General features: G+C 45.6%; 1 protein-coding gene across 2 annotated transcripts in view; it reads right to left on the minus strand.

Annotated features, from left to right (window-relative positions):
- RPS6KC1 (ribosomal protein S6 kinase C1) overlaps nt 1-26,640 on the minus strand; it is a 159,080-nt gene that overhangs the window by 87,550 nt on the left and 44,890 nt on the right. For both annotated transcript variants that reach the window (XM_077282284.1, XM_077282285.1), the window contains 2 exons: nt 15,292-15,351; nt 10,812-11,174 (listed from right to left, as the gene is read on the minus strand). In XM_077282284.1, coding sequence (XP_077138399.1) covers nt 10,812-11,174; nt 15,292-15,351 — 423 coding nt within the window. The remainder of the gene's footprint in view (nt 1-10,811; nt 11,175-15,291; nt 15,352-26,640) is intronic.

Consider the following 26,640-nt stretch of genomic DNA (forward strand, 5'->3'; position numbering starts at 1 on the left):
ACTTGGCTCCTGTCCACACTGCCAAAAGTACCAATACCTGGTGTAAAAACAACAGTATCACTGTGCTTGATTGTCCAGCAAACTCGCCTGACCTTAACCCCACACAGAATCTATGAGGTATTGTCAAGAGGAAGATGAGACACCAGACCCAACAATGGAGACGAGATGAAGACTGCTATCAAAGCAACCTGGGCTTCCATAACCCCTCAGCAGTGCCACAGGCTGATCGCCTCCATGCCACGCCGCATTGATGCAGTAATTGATGCAAAAGGAGCCCCGACCAAGTATTGAGTGCAGTTACTGAACATACATTTCGGTAGGCCTTCATTTTGGATTTTAAAATCATTTTTCAAGCTGGTGTTATAAAGTATTCTAATTTACTGAGATAATGACCTTTGGGTTTTCATTGGCTGTAAGCCATAATCATCAACATTAACAGAAATAAACACTTGAAATAGATCTGTAATGACTCCATATAATATATGAGTTTCACTTTTTGTATTGAACTGAAATAAATTCACTTTTTGATGATATTCTTATTTTGTGAGAAGCACCTGTACATATTAGAAAAAATATATAATTATTAATATATGTATTTAATTTTAATATTTATTTGTATAAAATGCACAGACATCTATATATATATATATATATAATTGTCTAAGGGGTACTTCCGTCTTTCTGTCTGCAACTTCCGTCACGGAAATCCCGTGTCACTGTTTGGTCTCACCAGCTGCCTGTCATGGCTGCCACGACCAATCAGCGACGAGCACAGTCTGATTAGTCCCTCCCTACTCCCCTGCAGCCAGTGCCTGGCGCCCACATACTCCCCTCCAGTCACCGCTCACACAGGGTTAATGCCAGCGGTAACGGACCGCATTATGCCGCGGGTAACGTACTCCGTTAACGCTGCTATTAACCCTGTGTGTCCCCAACTTTTTAATATTGATGCTGCGTATGCAGCATCAATAGTAAAAAGATCTAATGTTGCAAATAATAATAAAAAAAGGTTATTCTCACCTTCCGACGTCGCGCGCTGTCCTCGGCAGTGCAAGCGGCAGGTTCCGGTGCCAAGGATGCTATGCGAGAAGGACCTGCCATGACGTCACGGCATGTGACCGCGATGTCATCACAGGTCCTGCTCTCATACCAACCCTGGGACCGGAAGCTGCCACGTGCACCGCACACAGGCGCCAGGATTTCAAGGGGCCTTCGGAAGGTGAGTATATGTTTATTTTTTATTTTAAGTCTTTTTTAACCACGCATATAGTGCCCATATTGCTATATACTACGTGGGTTGTGTTACATACTGCGTGGGCTCTGTTATATACTAAATCTCTGTGCTATATACTATGTAGCTGGGCAATATACAACTTGACTGTCCAATATACTACGTGGCTGTGCAATATACTACGTGCTCTGTGTTATATACTACATAGCTGTGCAATATACTATGTGGCTCTGTTATATACTACGTGGCTGTGCAACATACTACGTAGCTATGTAATATACTACGCGTCTCTACAATATACTACGTGGCTATGTTATATACTACGTGGCTCTGCTATATACTACGTCGCTGACCAATATACTACGTAGCTGTGCAATACACTACGTGACTGTGTTATATACTACGTGGCTATGCAATATACTATGTGCCTGTGCAATACACTACGTGGCTATGTTATATACTACGTGGCTGTGTTATCTACTACGTAGCTCTGCTATATACTACGTACGCTGTGTTACATACTACGTAGCTCTGTTATATACTATGTAGCTTTGTATATACTACGTCGGTTGTGTTATATACTATGTCACTGTGAAATATAGTACATAGCCTGTGCTATATACTACCTACATATTCTAGAATACCAGATACGTTAGAATCGGGATACCATCAAGTACATTATATATGTGTAAGTATATATACAGTGGGGCAAAAAAGTATTTAGTCAGTCAGCAATAGTGCAAGTTCCACCACTTAAAAAGATGAGAGGCGTCTGTAATTTACATCATAGGTAGACCTCAACTATGGGAGACAAACTGAGAAAAAAAAATCCAGAAAATCACATTTTCTGTTTTTTTATCATTTTATTTGCATATTATGGTGGAAAATAAGTATTTGGTCAGAAACAAAATTTCATCTCAATACTTTGTAATATATCCTTTGTTGGCAATGACAGAGGTCAAACGTTTTCTGTAAGTCTTCACAAGGTTGCCACACACTGTTGTTGGTATGTTGGCCCATTCCTCCATGCAGATCTCTAGAGCAGTGATGTTTTGGGCTTTTCGCTTGGCAACACGGACTTTCAACTCCCTCCAAAGGTTTTCTATAGGGTTGAGATCTTGAGACTGGCTAGGCCACTCCAGGACCTTGAAATGCTTCTTACGAAGCCACTCCTTCGTTGCCCTGGCGGTGTGCTTTGGATCATTGTCATGTTGAAAGACCCAGCCACGTTTCATCTTCAATGCCCTTGCTGATGGAAGGAGGTTTGCACTCAAAATCTCACGATACATGGCCCCATTCATTCTTTCATGTACCCGGATCAGTCGTCCTGGCCCCTTTGCAGAGAAACAGCCCCAAAGCATGATGTTTCCACCACCATGCTTTACAGTAGGTATGGTGTTGGATGGATGCAACTCAGTATTCTTTTTCCTCCAAACACGACAAGTTGTGTTTCTACCAAACAGTTCCAGTTTGGTTTCATCAGACCATAGGACATTCTCCCAAAACTCCTCTGGATCATCCAAATGCTCTCTAGCAAACTTCAGACGGGCCCGGACATGTACTGGCTTAAGCAGTGGGACACGTCTGGCACTGCAGGATCTGACTTCATGGTGGCGTAGTGTGTTACTTATGGTAGGCCTTGTTACATTGGTCCCAGCTCTCTGCAGTTCATTCACTAGGTCCCTCCGCGTGGTTCTGGGATTTTTGCTCACCGTTCTTGTGATCATTCTGACCCCACGGGGTGGGATTTTGCGTGGAGCCCCAGATCGAGGGAGATTATCAGTGGTCTTGAATGTCTTCCATTTTCTAATTATTGCTCCCAATGTTGATTTCTTCACTCCAAGCTGGTTGGCTATTGCAGATTCAGTCTTCCCAGCCTGGTGCAGGGCTACAATTTTGTTTCTGGTGTCCTTTGACAGCTCTTTGGTCTTCACCATAGTGGAGTTTGGAGTCAGACTGTTTGAGGGTGTGCACAGGTGTCTTTTTATACTGATAACAAGTTTAAACAGGTGCCATTACTACAGGTAATGAGTGGAGGAAAGAGGAGACTCTTAAAGAAGAAGTTACAGGTCTGTGAGAGCCAGAAATCTTGATTGTTTGTTTCTGACCAAATACTTATTTTCCACCATAATATGCAAATAAAATGATAAAAAAAACAGACAATGTGATTTTCTGGATTTTTTTTTCTCAGTTTGTCTCCCATAGTTGAGGTCTAACTATGATGTAAATTACAGACGCCTCTCATCTTTTTAAGTGGTGGAACTTGCACTATTGCTGAATGACTAAATACTTTTTTGCCCCACTGTACATATCCTACTATATAATTGTCTAAGGGGTACTTCCGTCTGTCTGTCTGTCCATCCCGGATAGTCATTGGTCGCGGCCTCTGTCTGTCATGGAATCCAAGTCGCTGATTGGTCTCGCCAGCTGCCTGTCATGGCTGCCGCGACCAATCAGCGACGGCCACAGTCCGATTAGTCCCTCCCTACTCCCCTGCAGTCCGTGCCCGGTACCCGCTCCATACTGCCCACAGTCACCGCTCACACAGGGTTAATGCCAGAGGTAACGGACCGCGTTATGCCGCGGGTAACTCACTCCGTTACCGCCGCTATTAACCCTGTGTGACCAAGTTTTTACTATTGATGCTGCCTATGCAGCGTCAATACTAAAAATATCTAATGTTAAAAATAATTTAATAAAATTAAAAATCATTATATACTCACCTTCCGCCGCCTTTCCCGCTCCTCGCGACGCTCCGGTGACCGATCCATGCGACAGGTTCCGGTGGCAAGGATGGTATGCGACAAGGACCTGCCATGATGTCACGGTCATGTGACCGCGACGTCATCACAGGTCCTGCCATGACGTCACAGTCACGTGACCGGACCACGACGTCATCACAGGTCCTAAGCTCATACCAACACTGGGACCGGAAGCTGGACTACAAGGCGCCCTCGGAAGGGGAGTATATGTTTTTTTTTTTAAACCTGTGACATATGTGGCTGGGCAATATACTACGTGGCTGGGCAATATACTACGTGGCTGGGCAATTTACTACGTGGCTCTGTGCTGTATACTACGTCGCTGTGCAATACACTACGTGGCACTGTGCTGTATACTACGTGACTGGGCAGTATACTACGTCGCTGGGCAGTATACTACGTGGCTGGGCAGTATACTACGTGGTTGGGCAATATACTACGTGGTTGGGCAATATACTACGTGGTTGGGCAATATACTACGTGGTTGGGCAATATACTACGTGGTTGGGCAATATACTACGTGGTTGGGCAATATACTACGTGGTTGGGCAATATACTACGTGGTTGGGCAATATACTACGTGGTTGGGCAATATACTACGTGGTTGGGCAATATACTACGTGGGCTGTGCAATATACTACGTGGGCTGTGCAATATACTACGTGGACATGCATATTCTAGAATACCCGATGCATTAGAATCGGGCCACCATCTAGTATATATATATAAAAAAAATTGATTAGAATTGTAAATACAAATAAATTATATATTATATTTTTTTCCTATATATGATTGCAATGTAACACTTTTTCTAATATGTATATGTTTTTTTATTTTTTTTCCTCACCTCCTGTCATGTCTAGTTTATTACTTTATATCCTTGTGCACAGCTATTTTTTCTCCAATAAGTTTCTATATCACTAATGTATATACTCAACTCTTTACTCGAGATAGAAAAGCCTTTGTTAGAAATAAACCTGAAATAAAAAAATAAATAAATAAAAAAAGTGGATTTTAAGACTGTGGCACATTTGTGAAGGTCTCGGCTGTGGGCTTTTCACAAGGGAGTCACAAATGCAGAGTCCAAAAAGCGCACATGGACTGTGTAATCGGCAGCTCCCAAGATCCTGGATAAAGGACGGCAGCAGGCAATCTTTACCGGGCAGATGGATAATGGCAGCTTTTGGGAGCGATCTGATAACCAGATGCTGACCAAGCAATGCATGAATCCATCCATCACTCACCAGTTCACGGCCAGTGTACAGAGTCCAACTAACACTGGAAGGTTCCTCGCATCTTGTACGAGCCCCAGAGAGGCGAGGGACGTGGACGGCACAGAAAGTCTTGAGCGTGACATTTACGGCTCGAGGAACAATGGCCAAAATGGCAGGAAAGCAGCAACACTGCGGTGACATCTCTAGCTGTGATCTCATGTAGAGACCGACATTATGGTCCATTACTAAAGGGCTTATTTACCTGTGTATCTAGATTTACAAGGGTTATTCTCATTTCCATAAATGATATATTGTCGGATAGAGCTTGTAAATACAAGAAAATTTGCAATTTACTGCTTATTCAAATTTTCATCCGTTCTGGAGATATTAGCACTTTTGTTTACAGCTCATTGCCTTGGAGACCGACCACCGCTGCTAGGCAGCAGAACATGCGCAGTGCTTACCAGATCTTTTCTACGGAGCCTGTAAGCGCTGTTTTGAAGCTGGCCAGCATCGCTGCAGCACATTGTTTCCTCATAATCCCGGCCAGCTTCAGCGCATTACTTAAAAGCTAGTCATCAGAGGTGGTCGGTCTCCTAGGCAACGAGCTGTAAACAAAAGAAAGTTTCAATATCTCGAAAAAGGCTGAAAATTTTAGCAGAAAATTGCAAAAGTGCTCGTATTTACCAGCTCTGACAATGTCCATCTATGAAAATGAAAATAGCCCTTTAATATGACTTTTTGAGGAGGTGCTTTAGTGGGTCCAAGAATACACGAGTGTCATAAAGGGCAGAAGGATGTGTCCAAGAGCTTAAGCATGCGCATACACATTAGTTTATGAAAATGGTCAATTTCAACCAAAACGATCACTTTTCGGATAAAACGTAATTAATCATTTTTGCCAACCGATCACAGACCATCATTCATCTTAAATTAAAGAGCAACTATTTTTTTTATTTCCTTACACTTTAGGAGATGCAAAGTTATGATTTGTTGTAAACAAATATTCAATTTGCCCCTTCTCTTTCAAAACACCACTCTGCTCGTCCCATCTCATGGTCTTTTACAAGCTGCTTTCAACTGCTGCTCTTCAAAGATACGTACACTATATTTAAGCTGCCAGGAGTGGAGCATGGACGTGGGGAGGGGGGGAGGCAGCTGCAGAGAGCAGAGGAGGGGGAAGGGGGGCTCATCTGCTGCAGAGTGTGGTGCAAGACTGGGGGAGGGGGTTGTTTGCTGATAGCGGAGCAGGAGTGGGGGGGGGGCACGGCTGTCGAGAGCGGAGTAAGAGCGTGGGGGGGGGGGGTGACAGCTCCCGAAAGGGGGGCAGCTGCCTCTGGCAAAAGCTAAGGCGGAGCAAACTCGGGGGCAGCTGACACTGGGATGAGCGAGTGGAACAACTTCCAGGATCATGCAAGATTGGGGGAGCAGCTTGGAGCACAAGAGCGAGTGCAGCAGCTGGGAGCACAAGAGCGAGGGCAGCAGCTGGGAGCACAAGAGCGGGGGCAGCAATTGAGAGCACAAGATCGGGAGCATCAGCTGGGTGCACAAGAGCGGGGGCAGCAGCTGAGAGCACAAGATCGGGGGCAGCAGCTGAGAGCACAAGATCGGGGCAGGAGCTGAGAGCACAAAAGCAGGGGTAGCAGCTGGGAGCACAAGAGCGGGGGCAGCAGCTGGGAGCACAAGAGCGGGGGCCGCAGCTGGGAGCACAAGAGCGAGGGCAGCAGCTGGGAGCACAAGAGCGAGGGCAGCAGCTGGGAGCACAAGAGCGGGGGCAGCAATTGAGAGCACAAGATCGGGAGCATCAGCTGGGTGCACAAGAGCGGGGGCAGCAGCTGAGAGCACAAGATCGGGGGCAGCAGCTGAGAGCACAAGATCGGGGCAGGAGCTGAGAGCACAAAAGCAGGGGTAGCAGCTGGGAGCACAAGAGCGGGGGCAGCAGCTGGGAGCACAAGAGCGGGGGCCGCAGCTGGGAGCACAAGAGCGAGGGCAGCAGCTGGGAGCACAAGAGCGAGGGCAGCAGCTGGGAGCACAAGAGCGAGGGCAGCAGCTGGGAGCACAAGAGCGAGGGCAGCAGCTGGGAGCACAAGAGCGAGGGCAGCAGCTGGGAGCACAAGAGCGGGGGCAGCAGCTGGGAGCACAAGAGCGAGGGCAGCAGCTTGGAGCACAAGAGCGAGTGCAGCAGCTGGGAGCACAAGAGCGAGGGCAGCAGCTGGGAGCACAAGAGCGGGGGCAGCAGTTGAGAGCACAAGAGCGGGGGCAGCAGTTGAGAGCACAAGATCGGGAGCATCAGCTGGGTGCACAAGAGCGGGAGCAGCAGCTGAGAGCACAAGATCGGGGGCAGCAGCTGAGAGCACAAGAGCAGGGGATAGCAGCTGGGAGCACAAGAGCGGGGGCAGCAGCTGGGAGCACAAGAGCGAGGGCAGCAGCTGGGAGCACAAGAGCGGGGGCAGCAGCTGGGAGCACAAGAGCGGGGGCAGCAGCTGGGAGCACAAGAGAAAGGGCAGCAGCTGGGAGCACAAGAGCAGGGCAGCAGCTGGGAGCACAAGAGCGAGGGCAGCAGCTGGGAGCACGAGAGCGGGGGCAGCAGCTGGGTGCACAAGAGAAAGGGCAGCAGCTGGGAGCACAAGAGCAGGGCAGCAGCTGGGAGCACAAGAGAAGGGGCAGCAGCTGGGAGCACAAGAGCTGAGGTACACTAAACATGGGAGGAAGAGAGATGGCAGGAGCTGGATCTCTTTAGAATAAATTAGGGAGCGAGAGCGCACAACAGTCTTCCATTCAGACAATTTCTTCCCCTGAGCAGCAGATATAAACCTTACACCTAAATCCTCTCCATAATTAGACGCGCCATTTCCTGTCGCCTGTGCATATCCATGGAGCGCTCTCTGCCGCCTGCACTGATGATATATTGTCTGCTCACACTTATAAAAATGCAGCACAGCTCCCGAAATTAAAGACCCTTAATATAAACCCTTCGAGATTCCCGGCTTTTACCAGGGAAATCAGCAGCTGCGTCTAATCCAGATCCGCATGAATGAAAATATTTCAGCTACAGAATCCTCCCCCTCGGTTTATTTTCCATTTGACTTTCCTGTAATTATTTTGTAAACTGCTCGCATAACAATACATAAAAACATCTGCAAAAACAGGTAATTAACGTGTCAAGCCTAACTAATGCATTTTTATGGTGTCCATGCTTCGTCAACTGTAATTATAAGTCTTTTTAAGCAAATGACGGCGCGGCGGCGATGTGCAAGTGCTTATTTCGCAGGCCTTTTTTTTCTGGTAGTGCAAACAGAACATAAACTCAAAAAGCTACTTAATTACCTGTAAAACCAAACTTAACGCACATTTCCAGGCAGACGAGAAATTACTCCTTTGCTCCGAAACGTCCCAATAACACGCCTCGGTGCCCATCTCCCGGGAACAACGCGCTGTCTGAGAATGCCAATTAACGGGGCAGAGTTTGCTTTACACAATGCGACCTACAGAAATGCGTCGGAATCGCAGGGAGGCAAATAACTGTTCTAATGCGGAATGTAAATAATGCGCGCGGTGGGAAAACATTATGGTGCAGACGGAGGCGAGACACTGGATTGCTGTAACCCGGAGCGTGACACACAACATATAGACTAATACCCCATATGGAGACCATTGGTTGTATCCATTCGTGCTAATTAGGCCACCCACTGTACAAATTGGGGGGTCCCAGGACAACCACACAACAAACCAAATGGTTATCGGATGTTGACGTGAGGTTAACCGAAACCAGATTTTTATTTAGGCACCACAGGCACATGCCTATGGGCAGCTCTGTGAGAAAGAAGCTTGATTCTAACCAGAAGCAATGGCACCGATTCATTACACAAGCTAAAAATAAGAAAAGTATGATACAGCGCACGATGGGCGCAGATGCAGCAATCTTCCTCTGTCAACCGCCTCACACGCTGCGGTCATTTTTGACAGCGGCATGTGAACAGTTTCAGTGCTGCGATTGGATCCAACGAGTACACACCGCAGTGTCCACTACTCGGACAGGTCTTTCTCAATCCCCATCTTTCCACCTTGTAAAATAATAACACTTATACTCGCCTATGTTGCCAGAATCAGCATTTGCTCTCCCAGAGATCATGTGACATTTTTATGTCACACAATCCCTGCGGTCAATCAGCGCTGGCTTCACTCTCCCCTCCTCCAGACATATATCCGGAGAAAATGAGATGGGATAAAATGACAGCTATGGCTGCTCTCTAACTTCCTCCAGATATATGAGATTCATCGGTAGGAGGGAAGCGGCCGCTGATCGGCAGCAGGGATTGTGTGACAATGTCATGCGATCCCCGGGAATGCCAGTGTCATCACAACCAATGCAACGCCGACACCGGCACCAGAGGCGAGTACAAGTGTTATTATTTTACAAGCGGGAAGGGGGGGCACTGGGATTGAGAAGGGGTTGTTCGAGGAGTGGACAACCCCTTTAACAGCCGGCTCCTTCTGCAGATGGTAGTGGCACAACTCCAGGAGCACTTGGGGTTAGGAGGGGGTGAGAAGTACGTATTTGGCTTTATAACGATCACTTACCTTAGTTTCCATAGAGGTGCAGACCCTCTGACAGTATTGTAGATGTTTGGAGAATTTTTCGAAATTGGTGAAAAGACCCCACAGCACTAATTTCCATGCCCCATTAATTTTATATCCAGCGGGAAATGATGACTTAGAAAGATATGGACACCTTCAAGGACAATTATAACTATTTTATTTTTTTACTTAAAGGGGTTGTCTGGTTGCAAGATAATTATGGCTTAACCCTCGGACAGGTCATCAATATCGCATTGGTGGGGGTCCCCCGTTTTATGCTCTGGTGGGGTGACCAGATGTAAACACTGAACTTCGGGACCCGGCAGTGGCCACTACACATTGAATTGAGTTGAGCATTAAAGCTGTGTTCAATGTTTCCACCCTGCGACACTGGAGAGAACACCAGTTGATCAGTGAGGGTCATAGATATCGGACCCCCACCAATGCAACATTAATGACCTGTCATAGGGATAAGACATGATGATGACGACTTATTATTCATCAAAGCCTCATGACTGGACAATCCCTTTAAATGCATGTATTGTGGTGTGAAATTATTTTTCCCTGAAGTTTTTGTGTTTTGCACATTTGGGCTCTCTGCACATTCCTGGCTGCAGAATGAGTTAACTGAGAATCAATCAGTGAACTACTTCTGACTATATAATTCTGACTCTATAATTCTTCACACTTTTTTTTTCTGAGCTCCTCTTGTTCTGATGTATGACTATAAACCACATCAAAAGTTTAGATAAACGTTCATGAGGTCTGGGGTCATAAATCAGCGCAGAGGAACTCATAAAAGGAGTCAGAATGAGCTCACTGACAGATCCTCAGATAACTCATTCTGCACCCACAGAGGTGCAGGGAAACCGAAGCTTACAGAAACCAAACCGTGCAAAGTTTTAATAAAAACCCTATGGCAAAAATAATCTATAAACTGAACTACAAACTTTGGCAATAACTTTCATTTTCTGGAATAACCCTTTAAGCAATCTGCAGGTAAGGCTACGTCCTTGGCCTAGTCACCTTGTACCCCCTCCAGGAGGAGATCGACACCCTTTCTGTAAAACCCGAACGCGGCTTCGTAGTCCTGCTCCGTCTCCTTCTTCATGGCCAAGGTGATCAGCTCTCCGGCCCTCGCCAGGTAATCCGACTTGCCGAGCTTCTGCTTCAGTTTGACGGTGAACAAGCTGCGGCTCTCTTTTTCTGACTCCGTTTTAACCCCTTCGTAGCTGGAACCTGGAAAGTTCAACGCTACCGAACCAGGGGACGGAGGAACGGAGAACGGCTTACTGGGTGAAATCTGATTGGAAGCCATTCCATCATCTGTGCCGGAGAGAGAGTCTATGTCCACGGTCAGGGAGAGGAGGTCGCTGTCACTGGAGAGACCTGAGAAAGAGAAGAAAATCAAAATGACCCATAGAAGTCAATGGACGGACCCATGCACCCCTCTATTCCGGAAGGGGCGACCCTTTTCAGGATAGGAGCCAGTCCCAGAGGTAGGATCTGCATCTAAAAAGTAAAACTGTCCATCACGGTCAGGCCCTCAGTCAGTCTACTTCCGTGACGTGGGATGGGGGGGGACTATAGGGGGTCCACATCAATGTAGACCTCAATCTCACACTCGCCCATCAGCTTGAACGCAGTAGGTACACAAAACCAGTCCACACCCCCAATGCAGCCACCACTTACCGAAAAGACGGTAAGGGGGGCACGGCGTTCTATGTGCCTGTCGGAGCTCCCGTGACGGGATCGCTGGGCTGCCATGATAGGCAGGGGTCTGCTGAAGACCCCCAAGTCCTGTCAGGAGGATACTCCTGTGAAAGCCAGCCCATGGAGACACAGTGATTTTTTTTCAAGTACAGCAATTCTGTTGCATTGATGTGTATAACATAAGATACTGCATGTTCAAGTCCCCTAAGGGGACTAACAAAATACAGTGAAAAGTATCTAAAAAATTATTTAAATACAAGTTCAAATTACCAGTCACCCACCCGTTAAAAAAATGAAAAAAAAAACACAAAAACATATATTTGATATCTATTATAATATAAAAGAAGTTTATGCCCCCCAAAAAATTGCACAATTGTGCGGGATTTTTTTTGCTATATCGCCACACTTTGCAGTACATCACATGCTGAAATGGATGGTGTCAAAAGTGCAACTCGTCCCACAAAAACAAGCCTCATATGGTTGTGTCGACAAGACAAAAAAAAAAAAAAACTTGTGGCTCTTGGAATCAGGGGAGAAAATTCCCCAAATATTAAGGTGTTATTATATTATATTATAATATATATATATTTATTTGTCTAAGGGGTACTTCCGTCTGTTTGTCTGTCTGTAACGGAAAGCCCCCGTCGCTGATTGGTCGCAGTCGCCAGGCCGCGACCAATCAGCGACGGGCACAGTCCGGCCAAGAATTAGTCCCTCCCTACTTCCGTCCAGTCAGTGCCCGGCGCCCGCTCCATACTCCCCTCCAGTCACCGCTCACATAGGGTTAATGCCAGCGTTAACGAGCCGCGTTATGCCGCGGTGTAACGCACTCTGTTAGCGCTGCTATTAACCCTATGTGACCAACTTTTTACTATTGATGCTGCCTATGCAGCATCAATAGTAAAAAGATCGCGAGATCGCCAAGTCATCTGGGTAATTTCGCAATGCATCCTGGGAACGGAAGCCGGCAGCAGCCGCACTCGCATCGACACGGCTTCGCTGGACGCCGGCGGGTGAGTATCTAACTATTTTTTATTTTAATTATCTATTTATTTTTTTAACAGGGATATGGTGCCCACACTGCTATATACTACGTGGGCTGTGCTATATACTGCGTGGGCTGTGCTATATACTGCGTGGGCTGTGCTATATACTGCGTGGGCAGTGTTATATACTATTTGGGCAATACATACACACATGTTCTAGAATACCCGGTGCGTTAGAATCGGGCCACCATCTAGTGTGTGTGTGTGTGTGTGTGTGTGTGTGTGTGTGTGTGTGTGTGTATGTATGTATGCATGTAAACACACACACACACACACCATGAAAAGTTATAAAAACAAAAAGATGAAAAACAGCAAAGTTTTATACTTAGCAGTTTTCTGTAGTAAAGTCCTCTCCCGGTCCTAGGGTCATGGGTCAGGAGTGTGAACAAGTCCAACTAGCTGGGAAATAATCCATTCATTAGGCTGGTTGCTCCTTCCTGGGCCCACCCATGGGGAGGATCCTTCTTGACACATGCACACCACTCCCTACCCCCATATTACACTCTGAATGACCATAATAAAGGCAGTGTATGAAGTGTCAGAGGTGGAAGTCAGGTTGTGTTTGCCCCATGCAGGATGAGGGAGACACTTGCATTTCCTAGGGATCATTAGACACTGGGCATTTATCCTACAACCGTAAGTAAATAGCATTATACAGTGGGGCAAAAAAGTATTTAGTCAGTCAGCAATAGTGCAAGTTCCACCACTTAAAAAGATGAGAGGCGTCTGTAATTTATATCATAGGTAGACCTCAACTATGGGAGACAAACTGAGAAAAAAAAATCCAGAAAATCATTGTCTGTTTTTTTATCATTTTATTTGCATTTTATGGTGGAAAATAAGTATTTGGTCAGAAACAAACAATCAAGATTTCTGGCTCTCACAGACCTGTAACTTCTTCTTTAAGAGTCTCCTCTTTCCTCCACTCATTACCTGTAGTAATGGCACCTGTTTAAACTTGTTACCAGTATAAAAAGACACCTGTGCACACCCTCAAACAGTCTGACTCCAAACTCCACTATGGTGAAGACCAATGAGCTGTCAAAGGACACCAGAAACAAAATTGTAGCCCTGCACCAGGCTGGGAAGACTGAATCTGCAATAGCCAACCAGCTTGGAGTGAAGAAATCAACAGTGGGAGCAATAATTAGAAAATGGAAGACATACAAGACCACTGATAATCTCCCTCGATCTGGGGCTCCACGCAAAATCCCACCCCGTGGGGTCAGAATGATCACAAGAACGGTGAGCAAAAATCCCAGAACCACGCGGGGGGACCTAGTGAATGAACTGCAGAGAGCTGGGACCAATGTAACAAGGCCTACCATAAGTAACACACTACGCCACCATGGACTCAGATCCTGCAGTGCCAGACGTGTCCCACTGCTTAAGCCAGTACATGTCCGGGCCCGTCTGAAGTTTGCTAGAGAGCATTTGGATGATCCAGAGGAGTTTGGGGAGAATGTCCTATGGTCTGATGAAACCAAACTGGAACTGTTTGGTAGAAACACAACTTGTCGTGTTTGGAGGAAAAATAATACTGAGTTGCATCCATCAAACACCATACCTACTGTAAAGCATGGTGGTGGAAACATCATGCTTTGGGGGTGTTTCTCTGCAAAGGGGCCAGGACGACTGATCCGGGTACATGAAAGAATGAATGGGGCCATGTATCGTGAGATTTTGAGTGCAAACCTCCTTCCATCAGCAAGGGCATTGAAGATGAAACATGGCTGGGTCTTTCAACATGACAATGATCCAAAGCACACCGCCAGGGCAACGAAGGAGTGGCTTCGTAAGAAGCATTTCAAGGTCCTGGAGTGGCCTAGCCAGTCTCCAGATCTCAACCCTATAGAAAACCTTTGGAGGGAGTTGAAAGTCCGTGTTGCCAAGCAAAAAGCCAAAAACATCACTGCTCTAGAGGAGATCTGCATGGAGGAATGGGCCAACATACCAACAACAGTGTGTGGCAACCTTGTGAAGACTTACAGAAAACGTTTGACCTCTGTCATTGCCAACAAAGGATAGATTACAAAGTATTGAGATGAAATTTTGTTTCTGACCAAATACTTATTTTCCACCATAATATGCAAATAAAATGCTAAAAAAACAGACAATGTGATTTTCTGGATTTTTTTTTTCTCAGTTTGTCTCCCATAGTTGAGGTCTACCTATGATGTAAATTACAGACGCCTCTCATCTTTTTAAGTGGTGGAACTTGCACTATTGCTGACTGACTAAATACTTTTTTGTCCCACTGTATAAGGTTACAGGTTCCCTTTAAAGTATTCTGAAAAGCTGATCCCCCACTAACTACAGACCTTATAACACAGAAAGATATAAAGAAGCCTTCTCGTTGTGTCATAGAAACTCAGCCATACCCCCTCCTCCTCTTTACTGTCCTGTGGGTCACTGTAATACAACTGCCTGCAGCAGGAGCCTCCCCCTACTGACTGCAGTAGAACCATAGCCCTGCCCCTCTGACTTCCAGCTTTCAGTTATCCATCATCTGAAGATGGAATTCAGCAGCAGAAATTAAGCCCTGTGCGCTCTGTATGATTTTTACAAGACTGACAGTTTCAGGATCATGCAGAAGATGTGGTGGACCAATAAAACAGGGAAGAGGGCTATATTTCTTGATTAATTTTATAAGTTTAGTGCCCGTTTTAAAAAGTCAACAGGTTTAGTTAACCACAGTAGTAAAAATTATAAAAATTCAGGTGCAAGTGTGCCAATAAATAACTCACCCCCACATTCAGACTGGCTGGTAAATGTCACTTCATCTAGTCCACAAGAGTCCTTCCTTACTAAAAAAAAAAATAAAATAAAAAAAGGTTAAATAAATAACTAAATAATAATGAAAAGTATTGCTTTCAATATTCAGACATTTTCAGAATAGACTTTTTCTGCTACAGACAAAATATAATGTAACTGGGTTTAGCTTCTATTCACACAATGCGGCTTTTATCCATAAAATATACCAGACATTTACAATAAAACATAAGTTTCCTGCAGTCTATATATTACATCAACATGTAATTAGCATGGATTGTTCCGGGAAGCTGCCAAGAGGCCTACAGAAACATTAAAGCTGCAGGACATTCTGGTAAGTACTAGTTGTGTACTGCATGTACACTCTCCCATCTTCTGCATTTGTCCGGCCTCTGGGGAAAAGTGGCAAGATGGAAGCCTTTTCTTACAAGGAAAAATATTAAAGCCCAGTTAAATTTTGCCAAATCCTACATCAAGTCTGCCAAAAACAAGTGGGAAAACGTCTTCTGTCTGACGAGACCAAGGTGGAGTTTTTTGACCATAATTCCAAAAGGTTATGTTTGGTGCAAACCAACACTGCCCATCACCAAAAGAATACCATACCCACAGTAAAGCATGGTGGAGGCAGTGTTATGCTCTGGGGCTGTTTTTCAGCAGCTGGAACTGGGGCTTTACAGAATGTGGAGGGAATGATTAACAGTTCCAAATATCATTCAATATTTTGCATCAAAACCCTTCAGGCATCTGCTAAAAAGCTGAAAAGGAAGAGGAATTTCACCTTCCAGCATGACATCGACCCTAGGCATACCTGGAAATTACCAGAACAATGGTTTTGCCACAAGAAGATAAACATTTTGGAATGGCCCAGCCAGAGCCCAGACTTGAATCAAATTGAAAATCTGTGGAAGACCTGAAGAGGGCGCTGTACACAAGAGATGCCCCAACAATCTGAAAGATGTGAAGCTACTTCAAGGAAGAGTAGGCAAAGAATGACAATTCCAGATATGAAATGTTACCCTAAATTAAATGAGAACGTCAACAAAGTATTAGTTTAAGGGTGTGCATATTTATGTAACCACATTATTTTAGCTTATTTTTATTTTCCACAAAAAAACATTTCAGTTTATTTTTCGATTGAATTGTACAGATAATAGAAGGCATTAAAAAGGTAGAAAAAGTTATGAAGTTATTTTTATTCGTATGATTTTTTTACATGACAAAAACTTGTCATTTTAAACAGGGATGTGTAGACATATACATATACATTTTCATATTCACATACATTGTTTTGTAGATGAGCACATACATTGACATATTGGTGAAAATAAAAAAACTTGGCATTTCGTTGGCAAGTTTCCACTTTCTGATCTAGAGATTGTTTAATTGCGCTTTATCAAATAAAGAAGAGGAAAGAACAAAAACTCTTTTGTCAGTGATAATTAAATACATAGAATGGTTTTCCATGCACATGCAAATACTCTGACTTAAAGAAAGAAAAAAAAAAAAGAAAGTTGTCAAAGTATCGTATTGAGAGTAACATTTATAAAAAAAAATAAAAAAAAATGCTTCTTTTTGATTTGACTTATTTACCATACTTACCAGAGCCAAAAAAGGAAAACAAAAATACAGACCGAACAAGTTCAGTGACCAAGCAGTAAAAAACTATGATCAACAACAATAGGTACAACATGTCACACCAGTGAACAATCATAGCCATCAGGGCAACAGGGTGGGTTGCTGTGTCCCCCAATGAGAGGCTCGGAGAAAAGGATTTTACGGTGAGTACACAAAAATCCATGTTTCTCCTTCGCCACATTGGGGGACACAGGACCGTGGGACGTCCTAAAGCAGTTCCTGGGTGGGGAAATAACACAACAGAGTAAACCCCAGGTACCCGCTGTCTAAAGGTGCGCCACCACTGTCTGCAGAATACATCTGCTGAGGCCCGCATCGGCTGAGGCCTGAGTGTGGACATTGCAATGCTTTGAGAAAGTGTGCAGGGTAGACCAGGTTGCCGCTTTGCAAACCTGTTCTGCTGACGCTTGATGCCGAATGGCCCATAAAGCACCTACCGACCGAGTGGAGTGTGCCTTGATCCCCGCTGGAGTAGGCTTGCCTCGGACGCGGTAAGCTTACTGAATAGCCGAGCTAATCCACCTGGCTATTATCAACTTAGAAGCGGCCAATCCCTTCAGGTGGCACTCCGGAAGCACGAACAGCGCGTCCGTCTGACGAAAAGACGCCGTTCCGAAACACACCTTCTGAGAGCTTTCACGAGATCCAAAGTGTGAAGAGCCTTCTCCACACGGTGCACGCAAAACGAGGGTAAGACAATGTCCTCGTTAAGATGACATGAAGACACCACCTTTGGTAGGAAGAGTGGGGACGGCCTGAGAACCACCTTGTCCCGATGAAAAGTCAAAAAGGGAGCCCGGCAGGACAGAGCAGCCAACTCCGAAACCCTTCTGATTGACGTTACCGTGACTAGGAAGTCGACCTTCCATGAGAGGAGAGAGAGAAGAGAGGAGAGAGAGGAGATAGAAGAGAGAGAGAGAGAGAGAGAGAGAGAGAGAGAGAGAGAGAGAGAGAGAGAGAGACAGACAGACGTTCTGCAACGGTTCGAAGGGAGATTACTGTAGGACACGTAGGGCCAGGTTAAGGTCCCAGGCGTCTAAGGGCACTCTGTAGGGAGGTACCGCGTGGGAGACTCCCTGAAAGGAAGTTCTCACCTGTGGTTTGGAAGCGATCTTACGCTGAAACAAGACAGACAAGGCAGAGACCTGTCCTTTGAGGGAGCTCAGCGCTAGGCCAGAGTCCAGACCAGACTGAAGAAATTCCAAAAAGGTGGGAACAGAGAAAAACAGAGGAGGCCAACCTCGGTCTCAACACCAACCAAAAAATGCTTTCCAAGTCCGATGATAGATGCGTACAGACACCGGCTTCCAAGCATTAATCATGGTGGAGACCACCTCTTGGGAGAAACCAGCTTGGGTTAGGACCCAGGATTCAACAGCCAAGCCGTCAAACACAGGGCGCCCCTGAGTTCTGGTGGTAAATAGGGCCCTAGGAAAGCAGGTCCGGTCGATCTGGTAGTCGCCAAGGGACGTCTCCGACAAGTTGCACTAATTCTGCATACCACGCTCGGAGTGGCCAATCTGGAGCAACTAGGATCACCGGTACCCCCTCCTCTTTGATCTTCCTGAGGACCTTCGGAAGCAAAGGCAATGGGGGAAACAGGTAAGGAAGGCGAAACTGACTCCATGGAAGGACCAGCGCATCCAGCCCGATGGCTCTCGGGTCCCAGGACCAAGCTACAAACTCGGGCACCTTGGCATTCAACCATGATGCCATCAGATCCACATCCGGGGTCCCCCAGCGAAGACAGATCCGCTATAAAATCTCCGGATGGAGAGACCACTCACCAGAGGCCTGGCCTTGGCGGCTGAGGAAACCCGCAGCCCAGTTCTCCACGCCCGGGATGTGAACAGCCGAGATAACCGAGTGGTTTCTTTCAGCCCAACGAAGGATGTGTTCCATCTCGCGCATTGCCGCTTTGCTGTGGGTGCCCCCCTTGATGACTGATGTAAGCCACGGCCGTGGAATTGTCTGATGTCTGATTGAATTCAGGGGCGGCCTGTCAGGAGACGATGGAACCGTCGCAGGGACAGCCAAATCGCTTGAATCTCCAGGACATTGATGGGAAGATGTGACTCCTGAGGAGACCAACGCCCCTGAGCAGCGCCCCAATCCAGAAGGCTGGCGTCGGTAGTGACCACCAGCCAATGGACCGGGAGAAAGGATTTATCTTGAAGTAAGGAGGACCGAAACATCCACTACCTGAGTGCCTGTTTGACCCGCAGGGGTAGCCGGCACGGTCGATCAAGGCAGAAGGGGCTCCTGTCCCATGCATCCAAAAGCATATGTTGTAGGGGACATAGATGCAGCTGAGAGGATGGAACCGCTTCCATTGCGGCCACCATTTTTCCAAGGACCCTCATGCCAAAGCGGATGGAACGAGGAGATGGTTGACGAAGTGCTTGGGCCCCCTGGTGAAGGGCTAAGATTTTGTCCTGAGGGAGAAGCACCAACCCTCAGGAAGTGTCCAGGATCATCCCTAGGAAGGAAATTTGCTGAGCTGGGACAGGAGAAAATTTGCTCAGGTTTATCAACCAGCCAAGCTGAGAAAGGGTATCCAATGAAATGCGGACGCACTCAGCGCAGGCTTGGAAGGACTGTCCCTTTATCAAGAGGTCGTCTAGGTAAGGGAAGACTACCAAGCCCCGAGAGTGTAGAATGGACATGACGGCAGCCATGACCTTTGTAAACACCCTAGGGGCGGAGGCAAGGCTAAAGGGCAAGGCTGTGAACTGAAAATGTTCTTCGCGAACAGCAAAGCGCAGGAACCTTTAGTGAGGGGGAAATATTGGGATGTGAAGATACACATCCCGAATATCGATGGAGGCTAAGAACTCCCCTTGCTCCATCGAGAAGATGATGTAACGGAGAGACTCCATCCTGAAATGTAGAACTCTGGCAAATTTGTTTAGGAGCTTTAGGTCCAGAATGGGACACCGCGTTATCCACGTGGGTAAAAGTAGGCTCCTCGTCAACCTGCAACGTCTGGTTGACGGCCTCTATGAGACTATCTACTGTTGTCTGGTAACCCGGTGACTGTAGGTCGAGGGGCCCATCAGATTCGTACTCAGATTCTAGTTCGCTATCAATCCCTGGAGAGGGAGAGCGAGAAACGGAGCTTACGGATAACGAGGCGCCAGAGTGCCTGGGAGACGTGCTATGCATCCGTTTCCTAGATGCCTGTGTCTGCTTTAAGTGAGAACGGCCTCTGCAGGCCGACGATGCCCGTGATCTAGAGAAATTCTCTAAGACAGGCGGATTACTGCCCCTGCACCTGGAGGGATCCTGAAGAGACTCAATTGCCTTAGTTAGGGAAGCCATGGACTGCGACATGGAAGAAACCAACTCAGGGGGACTAGCCACGGTGGGATTGGTCACGGCGGGGGGGCTCCTGAGCGCATTTTGGATCACAGGTTTCACAAAGCGGGGTATTGCGTCCCCTCGGTAACGCAGCCTGACATACATAGGAGATACATGAGGTGAAAAACACTGTTTTGTTAGCCTTTTTGGAAGTCTTAGGGACATGCTGTACTCTTGTGCAACCTCCAATGTATACTGCAGGGAAGGATATATATATATATATATATATATGGATATATATATATATATATATATATATATATATATATATATATATATATATATATATATATAGATATATATATAGATATATATATAGATATATATAGATATATATATAGATATATATATAGATATATATATAGATATATAGATATATATATATATATATATATATATATATATATATATATATATATATATACACATATATACACACACACTCACTGGCCACTTTATTGGGTACACCTGTCCAACTTCTTGTTAACACTTAATTTCTAATCAGCCAATCACATGGCGGCAACTCAGTGCATTTAGGCATGTAGACATGGTCAAGACAATCTCCTGCAGATCAAACCGAGCATCAGTATGGGGAAGAAAGGTGATTTGAGTGCCTTTGAACGTGGCATGGTTGTTGGTGCCAGAAGGGCTGGTCTGAGTATTTCAGAAACTGCTGATCTACTGGGATTTTCACGCACAACCATCTCTAGGGTTTACAGAGAATGGTCCGAAAAAGAAAAAAAATCCAGTGAGCGGCAGTTCTGTGGGCGGAAATGCCTTGTTGATGCCAGAGGAGAATGGGCAGACTGGTTCGAGCTGATAGAAAGGCAACAGTGACTCAAATCGCCACCCGTTACAACCAAGGTAGGCCTAAGAGCATCTCTGAACGCACAGTGCGTCGAACTTTGAGGCAGATGGGCTACAGCAGCAGAAGACCACACCGGGTACCACTCCTTTCAGCTAAGAACAGGAAACTGAGGCTACAATTTGCACAAGCTCATCGAAATTGGACAGTAGAAGATTGGAAAAACGTTGCTTGGTCTGATGAGTCTCGATTTCTGCTGCGACATTCGGATGGTAGGGTCAGAATTTGGCGTAAACATGAAAGCATGGATCCATCCTGCCTTGTATGGAGCATCTTTGGGATGTGCAGCCGACAAATCTGCGGCAACTGTGTGATGCCATCATGTCAATATGGACCAAAATCTCTGAGGAATGCTTCCAGCACCTTGTTGAATCTATGCCACGAAGAATTGAGGCAGTTCTGAAGGCAAAAGGGGGTCCAACCCGTTACTAGCATGGTGTACCTAATAAAGTGGCCGGTGAGTGTATATACAGTTAGGTCCATATATATTTGGACACAGACAACATTTTTCTAATTTTGGTTATAAACATTACCACAATGAATTTTAACCCCTTCACCCCCGGAGCTTTTTCCGTTTTTTCGTTTTCCGCTCCCCTCCTTCCCAGAGCCATAACTTTTTTATTTTTCCGTCAATATGGCCATGTGAGGGCTTATTTTTTGCGGCACGAGATGTACTTTTGAACGATACCATTGGTTTTTCCATGCCGTGTAACAGAAAACGGGAAAAAAATTCCAAGTGTGATGAAATTGCAAAAAAAGTGCAATCTCACACTTGTTTTTTGATTGCCTATTTTGCTAGGTTCACCAAATGCTAAAACTGACCTGCCATTATGATTCTCCAGCTCATTACGAGTTCATAGACACCTAACATGTCTAGGTTATTTTTTATCTAAGTGGTGAAAAAAAATTCCAAAGTTTGCTAAAAAAAAAAAAAAAAAAAAAAAAAAAATGTGCGATTTTCCGATACCCGTAGCGTCTCCAATTTTCATGATCTGGGGTCGGTTGAGGGCTTATTTTTTGCGTGCCGAGCTGGCGTTTTTAATGATAGCATTTTGGTGTAGATACGTTCTTTTGATCGCCCGTTATTACATTTTAATGCAATATCGCGGCGACCAAAAAACGTAATTTTGGCGTTTTGATTTTTTTTCTCGCTACGCCATTTAGCGGTCAGGTTAATCCTTTGTTTTTATTGATAGATCGGGCGATTCTGAACGCGACGATACCAAATATGTGTAGGTTTGATTTTTTTTTAATTATTTTATTTTGATTGGGGCGAAAGGGGGGTGATTTGAACTTTTATATATTTTTTATTTTTTTAATATTTTTAAACACTTTTTTTTCTTAATTTTGGCATGCTTCAATAGCCTCCATAGGAGGCTAGAAGCATGCACAACTCGATCGGCTCTGCTACATCGAGGTGAAATACAGATCACCTCTATGTAGCAGAAATGGTCGTGTACTTTGAGCGCCGACCACAGGGTGGCGCTCAAAGCATTCGGCCATCAACAACCATAGAGGTCTCAAGGAGACCTCTGGTTGTTATGGCGATGTACTGCTGACCCCCGATCATGTGACGGGGGTCAGCAGTGCGAGCACTTCCGGCCGCGCGGCCGGGAGCGCTAGTTAAATGCCACTGTCAGCGCTTGACGGCGGCATTTAACTAGGTAATAGGCGCGGGCGGATCGCGATTCCGCTCGCGCTCATTGCGCGCACATGTCAGCTGTACAAAACAGCTGACATGTCGCGGCTTTAAGGTGGGCTCAGCGCCGGAGCCCACCTTAAAGCAGGGGATCTGCCAGCTGACGTACTATTCCGTCAGCTGGCAGAAAGGGGTTAAACAAAACAATTCAGATGCAGTTGAAGTTCAGACTTTCAGCTTTCATTTGAGGGTATCCACATTAAAATTGGATGAAGGGTTTAGGAGTTTCAGCTCCTTAACATGTGCCTCCCTGTTTTTAAAGGGACGAAAAGTAATTGGACAGATTAAATAATTTTAAATAAAATGTTCATTCCTAGTACTTGGTTGAAAACCCTTTGTTGGCAATGACTGCCTGAAGTCTTGAACTCATGGACATCACCAGACGCTGTTTCCTCCTTTTTGATGCTCGGCCAGGCCTTCACTGCGGTGGTTTTCAGTTGCTGTTTGTTTGTGGCCTTTCTGTCTGAAGTTTAGTCTTTAACAAGTGAAATACATGCTCAATTGGGTTGAGATCAGGTGACTGACTTGGCCATTCAGGAATATTCCACTTCTTTGCTTTAATAGACTCCTGGGTTGCTTTGGCTTCATGTTTTGGGTCATTGTCCATCTGTAGTATGAAACGACGACCAATCAGTTTGGCTGCATTTGGCTGGATCTGAGCACACAGTATGGCGGCTCTGAATACCTCAGAATTCATTCGGCTGCTTCTGTCCTGTGTCACATCATCAATAACCACTAGTAAAGGCACAGATGATATGCCTCGGGGAGACCAAAACATCCAACACCGCGGAGACACCATCACGTGTTTCTCAACGCAGTGATCCAGAACACTGCCCCCATCCCTTATGGGAAATATGCAAATGCATGTAGGATAGCTGCGGAGACACCATCACGTGTTTCTCAACACAAGCAGTGAATAGCCAGGCCTTTCCCCGGGAAGGAACAACCACGGGAAGGGCAGCATCCAATAAAGGAAAACATCCAATACAGGAAAACCACCTATGCCAAGCATGGTATCCATCCACAGACAGCTGTTTCGGGGTGTTTGCCCCTCATCAGTGTGGAGTAGGAATCTGGCTATTAGGAGCAGTGCCAATTAAAAGGCTGTAGATTCCTACTCCACACTGATGAGGGGCAAACACCCCGAAACAGCTGTCTGTGGATGGATACCATGCTTGGCATAGGTGGTTTTCCTGTATTGGATGTTTTCCTTTATTGGATGCTGCCCTTCCCGTGGTTGTTCCTTCCCGGGGAAAGGCCTGGCTATTCACTGCTTGTGTTGAGAAACACGTGATGGTGTCTCCGCAGCTATCCTACATGCATTTGCATATTTCCCATAAGGGATGGGGGCAGTGTTCTGGATCACTGCGTTGAGAAACACGTGATGGTGTCTCCGCGGTGTTGGATGTTTTGGTCTCCCCGAGGCCAATCATCTGTGCCTTTACAGCCTTTTACTAGGCACTGCTCCTAATAGCGAGATTTTGCCACTCCTAATATTGTAGCAATTTCTCGGATGGGTTTTTCCTGTTTTCGCAGCTTAAGGATGGCTTGTTTCACCTGCATGGAGAGCTCCTTTGACCGAATGTTTACTTCACAGCAAAACCTTCCAAATGCAAGCACCACATCTCAAATCAACTCCAGGCCTTTTATCTGCTTATTTGAGAATGACATAATGAAGGGATTGCCCACACCTGTCCATGAAATAGCCTTGGAGTCAATTGTCCAATTACTTTTGGTCCCTTTAAAAACAGGGTGGCACATGTTAAGGAGCTGAAACTCCTAAACCCTTCATCCAATTTTAATGTGGATACCCTCAAATGAAAGCTGAAAGTCTGAACTTCAACTGCATCTGAATTGTTTTGTTTAAAATTCATTGTGGTAATGTCTACAACCAAAATTAGAAAAATGTCATCTCTGTCCAAATATATATGGACCTAACTGTGTGTATGTATATATATTATATATATATATATATATATATATATATATATATATATATATATATATATATATATATATATATATATATATATATATATATATATATATATACACATACATACATACATACATACATACACACAGCTCTAAGGCAACACAGCTCTGAAAAAAAAAAAATGCAGCAGTGCATTTTGCACAAAAAGAGGGAGGGAGGTCTGTGGGTAATGTGGCAGAGCACTTACCCAGGTCCTGTGCCCCTGTAGCCTTGTCCCTTTGCAGGTGCGGTATGGCTGCAGAAACTCCGGAACAGCTTTGTATGGGCTCAATGAAAGACGCAATCCAGTCCTTCTTTACTCCTGGAGCGGTGTGTGTGGACTGAAGAAGGCCGCCGAGATCAGGAAGGCGCTCTCGCAATGAGCGAGAAGCGCCAAGCATGTGGGTGGGACCGCCGCTGCGATTAAATTAGCGGTGCCGGGCCGGAAAAGGTGACCGGTCCCGCGACACGCTACAGAAGCCCCCCCCCCCCCCCCAGATCCGAAACTCACCACCGGAGCCTGGAGGAGGAGGAAAAGCAGAGCTGCCACTCTGCTTGCAGGTCAGGGCTGCTATGCGGACGATGCAGGAACCCTCAATCCACTGTCCCCTTTTGCAGGGGAGGTGGAGAGGGACCGTCCGGCCCATTGCAGCACCACTGTTCAATCAGTATACTGCAGGCGAACTTTTTTGTATTCACTTAGTGTCAGCCTCCTTGTGGCAGCAGCATACACCCTCGGTCCTGTGTCCCCCCCAATGTGGCATGTGTATATATACACATATATCTGTGACCTCGTCTCCCGGTACTTACCTACACGCAACCTCCGATCCTCACAAGATCTCCTTCTCTACTCCCCTCTTATCTCCTCTTCCAACAATCGTATACAAGATTTCTCTCACGCATCGCCCCTACTCTGGAACTCTCCACCACAACATATCAAACTCTCGCCTACCATCGAAACCTTCAAAAGGAACCTGAAGACCTACCTCGTCCGACAAGCCTAAAACCTGCAGTAACCACCGATCAACCAAACCGCTGCATGACCAGCTCTACCCTCACCTACTGTATCCTCACCCATCCCTTGTAGATTGTGAGCCCTCGCGGGCAGGGTCCCCACTCCTCCTGTACCAGTTATGACTTGTATTGTTTAAGATTATTGTACTTGTTTTTATTATGTATACCCCTCCTCACATGTAAAGCGCCATGGAATAAATGGGGCTATAATAATGAATAATAATAAATATATATATATATATATATATATATATATATATATATATATATACACACATACATACATATACATACACACACACACACACACGTTAAAAAAAAAAATCTTCAGTCTTATCAGACTCTTTTGAGCTATTTGAAAAGAAAAAAAAAAAAAGCACAATCCGGGCAGCGCCCCATGTAAGGTGTCATAATATGAACTTAACATTCCCCTTGTAAATGCTTGTCAGGCAATTTGAATGTAAGTGCAGGATAAAAATGAATATGCATCAGTTTCGACCTCTGTCAGAAGGAGAGATTGTCTCGCAGGCATCTTACATGATTACAGACAAGCCTTTCACATGGTAAGTGCGGCAGCCATCCTTCAGAGGTGCTCATGAATGCACACTTCTGCGCCCGCTCCTGGCAGCGCCGCTCCCTGTTCAGCCTCCGACGCCGAGACAGAAGAAACTAACAATTATTATTGTGCTACAGGTGAGCAAGCAAAGAAGGCGCTGAAAGAAAGCGGGACTTATCCACGAGACGGAAAACAGACAAAAAAAGGAAAAATAATACTA

The sequence above is a fragment of the Ranitomeya variabilis genome, chromosome 2, assembly GCF_051348905.1.
Source record: "Ranitomeya variabilis isolate aRanVar5 chromosome 2, aRanVar5.hap1, whole genome shotgun sequence".
Classification (NCBI taxonomy): domain Eukaryota; kingdom Metazoa; phylum Chordata; class Amphibia; order Anura; family Dendrobatidae; genus Ranitomeya; species Ranitomeya variabilis.